The sequence below is a fragment of the Ceratotherium simum genome, chromosome 2, assembly GCF_057802395.1.
Source record: "Ceratotherium simum simum isolate JZ-2026a chromosome 2, ASM5780239v1, whole genome shotgun sequence".
NCBI classification, from domain to species: domain Eukaryota; kingdom Metazoa; phylum Chordata; class Mammalia; order Perissodactyla; family Rhinocerotidae; genus Ceratotherium; species Ceratotherium simum.
This window is the reverse complement of record NC_141901.1, coordinates 43,874,643-43,878,714: the sequence shown is the minus strand read 5'-3', so window position 1 is coordinate 43,878,714 and position 4,072 is coordinate 43,874,643. Positions and strand designations below refer to the sequence as shown.

The 4,072-nt window shown below is 46.1% G+C and overlaps 1 protein-coding gene across 1 annotated transcript; it reads right to left on the bottom strand.

The window, feature by feature from the left end:
- Nucleotides 1-622: 622 nt before the first annotated feature.
- LOC147917942 (late cornified envelope protein 2B-like) lies at nt 623-931 on the bottom strand. The gene has a single exon (XM_087419560.1). The coding sequence runs from the start codon at nt 929-931 to the stop codon at nt 623-625; it is 309 nt and encodes a 102-aa protein (XP_087275686.1).
- Nucleotides 932-4,072: the final 3,141 nt, after the last annotated feature.

Sequence of the window (4,072 nt, the reverse complement as noted above, 5' to 3'; positions counted from 1 at the left end):
TTGGCCCATTTCAATCTAGTATCACATAATTATTTGTTCAACACAGATTTAGAAAAGAGATTGTGTTCTATGTTAGGGAAGGCTTAAGAAAAATGATGTATTACAATTCAGAAAAATAAAGTTCTGCTGTTGGGTAGATTTACTCTACTTAGAAGGCTGTTTATGAACATGGTATTGCAATCAAATAGCACATTCTCACTTCCACCTGCTTTCCTGTTTCTTTCAATAACATAAGTTCTCTCCTCCAGACAGGTTCTGGTAAGTACATTTTCCTCAATTTCATTACACTTCTGGCAGTGATTTCCCAAATCTTATAAAATGAAGTCCTGGGAGACTGCCAGTTACCCATCCCTTAGCCACTCTCTGCCCTTGCCCCAGGCCCCCCAAGAGAAGGGCTGACTGAGGGAGGCCTGAGGGAGTGACCAGGACACCTTCTGAGTAGGAAACAGAAACTTTATTTTTGCAAAGCTAGAGGAGGGGCAGCAGAAAGTCCTAGGTTCAGAAAAGCCTGAGTTAGCTCAACACCTGTCAGCTACAGGATGTCGAAGTGAGGGAGTGGGAGGAGAAGGAAAAAATTTGGTGCTTCATTCTATTTGTTATTCGGAGGTTCTCAGGGCCCGGGTCAGCAGCTGCCCCCAGATCCGCCATAACAGCCAGAACCCCTTGAGTGCTCACACTCACAGCAGTCGGGGCTCTGGTGCCTGCGCCGGTGGAATAGATGGGGCCTGTGGTGGCTCAGGCAGCAGCCGCCACCCCCAGAGCTGCAGCAGCCCCCAGAGCTGGGGCCACAGCAGGAGGAGACTGGAGGGGGACATGGGGCTGGGCACTGAGGCGGGCACTTTGGGGGACACTTAGGTGGACATTTTGGGGGGCACTTTGGTGGGCACTTGGGAGGGGGCTGGCACTGCTGCTGGTTCTGCTGGCAGGACATCTCAGCAGGAGTTCAATCAGTCTGGAAGAGAATAATTCCTTAGTTTAAATCAAGGGTGATGATTTTTACCTTTTTAGAATCAATCCATGGTAGATAATATCTAGAAGACGTAAATAAGTATCCAGATGGAAACAATACAAACCTGTCCTCTAGTTAAAAGCACATAGATTTAAATTCAGATGTAAATATTTTATTTCCCTTGAAAGCAGGGATTTTTCAGTTCTTCACGGGCCTGCATGCAGTACTTAAAAGTCTGTGAATTGCCGTAGCCTTAGTATAAAGATGAGCCCCCAGTCTAGATGAGGCCAACACTCTCGCCTTCTAGTCCAGGGCAGTTTCCAGAGTGGCCAAGTTCCAGTGAACTCTTAAGCCACAATACAGCCTTTTACTCTTCTTCTGAATTTCATTCCTGATCAGTGTGGCAGAAATCAAAGATGTCACCCTCTTTCCTCAGCCTCCCTCCTTACTCCCCATACTTCTGTTCTGCTCTTCACCTCCCAGCTGTCAATTCCTCCCTGTCCTGCTCAGAGCACCCTCTGGGCTCCATTTCCCACTCACCCTGGTCACAGGCAGGAGCACAGGCTGGTCCCCGGGGAGTCAGAGCAGAGGAGATGCTAGAGCCAGGACGTCTTTTATAGGCCCAGGCTTGGCACCGGGAGGGGCAGGAGGTGGCTCTTGCACAACCAGGCATGTGTTGGGTCATTCCTGACATTCCCCTGTCTCCTTGTGCCTGCCTCCCAGGAGGCCTTGGGAGCTCCTGGGAACCCGTTCTGGGGCTGGGGTCTAGAGGGGCTTTACCAGTCAGAGTGTCCAATAGGCTGGGGCCCTGGAGAATTGACTTGGGACTCTCAAGGGACCAGTGCCTGGATAAAGACTCTACATGTCCTCTGGGAAACCTCAGGTCAAAGCTACAGGTTGTTTCAGTTTTGATTTTTTTTGTCATTGGGGAAATATTCCATTCTGATCCCCTTCCACACTACAGGTTTGTCTTTTAGGTTTGCTTTAGGTACTTGCCATTCCCAGGCTGGTTCCTCGGGAGCCTCAAATTGGGAAGAATCCTCTCCGTGCACACATCTTTCCTGGGTCTGCCCTTCACTGGGGACTCAGAGTCTCTGCTTCTCTCTCTGGGATGTCCCCTGAGAGGTGGTCATGTTGTCTTGATTTCCTTTAGTTGTAAGGACAGTGATGACTGCCTAGACAATAAACACTCAACTTGGTGCGAAGCAGGCAGGCTATGGAGGTCAGATCTCTGTAACTCAAGTCAAGAAGCCTGTTGTATATTTTAGCTATTCACATGACCTTTGAAATACCACTCATGTTTCCTAAGCATCAGTGTTGCTTTTCAAAATGATGATTTTATTCATTGATTAGAACATGAAGAAGCTAAAAGATATGTCATGTGTTTGGCACATAGAGGATGCTTAATAATGTATGTTAAAATAAATGACTGGCATCTAGAACCTTATGTGCAGTCCAGAGATGGGCACTGATGGTCCCAATTCTCAAGGAGCTTATCTCTAAACTATAATAGGAGCCCCAGGAGAGGTTGGGCATGCTGGGCAGCTTTTGAACTGAGAGCTCGGTTATCTCTGGTGACAGGGTGGGCATAGGGGGTGATGTTGACCAAGGGATTGAATTCTGTTTGTCAGTGAGTGATCAGGGAAGAGTTTGAATTGGGTAGATTAGTTTATTCACTGGTTGAGAGCACAATATATGCCACTCATTATGCTAGTTCTAGGGACAGGGACAGAGCTGTGAAGAAAACAGAGATGGCCTTGCTCTCATTGAGGTATCAGTATAAGGAGGAGACAAAATAATCTCTAAGTCCCTCTTAGCCCAGAGGTGCCCCATCTCCAATTATTATTATCTATTTTCAGGTGTAGAGCCTACCCTCCAAGAGCTTTCAGGTCAAGGGTGAAATGAATCAACACGTGAACAAAGTATTCAGTTAAATGGACATTCATTTAGCACATTGGATGGGGTCTGTGCACATCTGTCAGGAATTTGGGATTCAGAGGTGAGCCAGACACAGCCTCTGCCCAGAGAAGCTCATAGTCCACGGGACTTTTTGAAATTTTTCTTTGCGGGAGAAAACTCCACGTGATCCAAAGAAGATAGAGTTGAATCTTATCTCCTGTGTCACTAGTTTGCAATGAGATTTGCAGGGCATTTTGATTAGTCCTCTCTGCCTTTGCTGTTGTCACCCTGAGTTTCCTCATTCTCTGAGAAGAGATGTTGTAATGATGATGGAGTGAGAGTAAAGATAGGAGTGCCTGTGTGTTTATGTGAGATGCATGTGTATGTACACACACACATACATTTATATACATAGATTGGAGGTTGAATAGAAAAACACAAAAAGCCAATTCCCCTGGTTGTCAGTGGCCAGGAGATAGGAAGCACTTCACTAAACCCTCTGGTGTCCAATTTTCTTTCAATGTGCCTTATCCTATATTATGACCTGAAATGTGTGTGAAACAGCCTGGTATTTCATGAGTGGTCCCTGCTCCACGGGCTTCATCTTCAGTATTTTAAAATATTCTAGGTATTTGTGTTTATCTCCACAGTTTGGATCCCATCAGAATGTAAGGCTTACTGAGTAAAGAAACCCTGTTCTTATTCTCCTGGGGTCCAGAAAAATACCTGGCACACTTAGTTGTTCAAATAAATAAACATATGGGAAGAATATTTATAAATAATGATGAATGCCAGGGTGAAGCTTGCCTCCAAGTCCCTTTAACCCGGGAACTAATAACCTCAGGGCTGGTGTCTCTAAATGTCTCCTGGATCTCTCCACCTGAATGCCTTACTAGGACCTCAAATCTATACCCCTCCCAACATTTGTTCTCTGTCCATCACAAGCTCATTTCCCTGGTCATGAGACTTGATCCCTTGGTATAATTCTTGATTTATCATTTTTCTCCATTGTACACATACAAAAGAGACATCCATTCTTGTAGATTCTTCTTGAAAAATTCTCTTATCTCTTTCTACCGTGTCATTCCTACTCCTCCTAGCCTATCCCCCACCCCACGAAGCCTGGAGTGAAAAGTGTGACCACACGTCTTATGAGAAGGGCCTGGCATGCAGTGACCCAAGGCCCTGGAACAGCAGCCCGGTGACCAGCTTCTTGGGACTCTC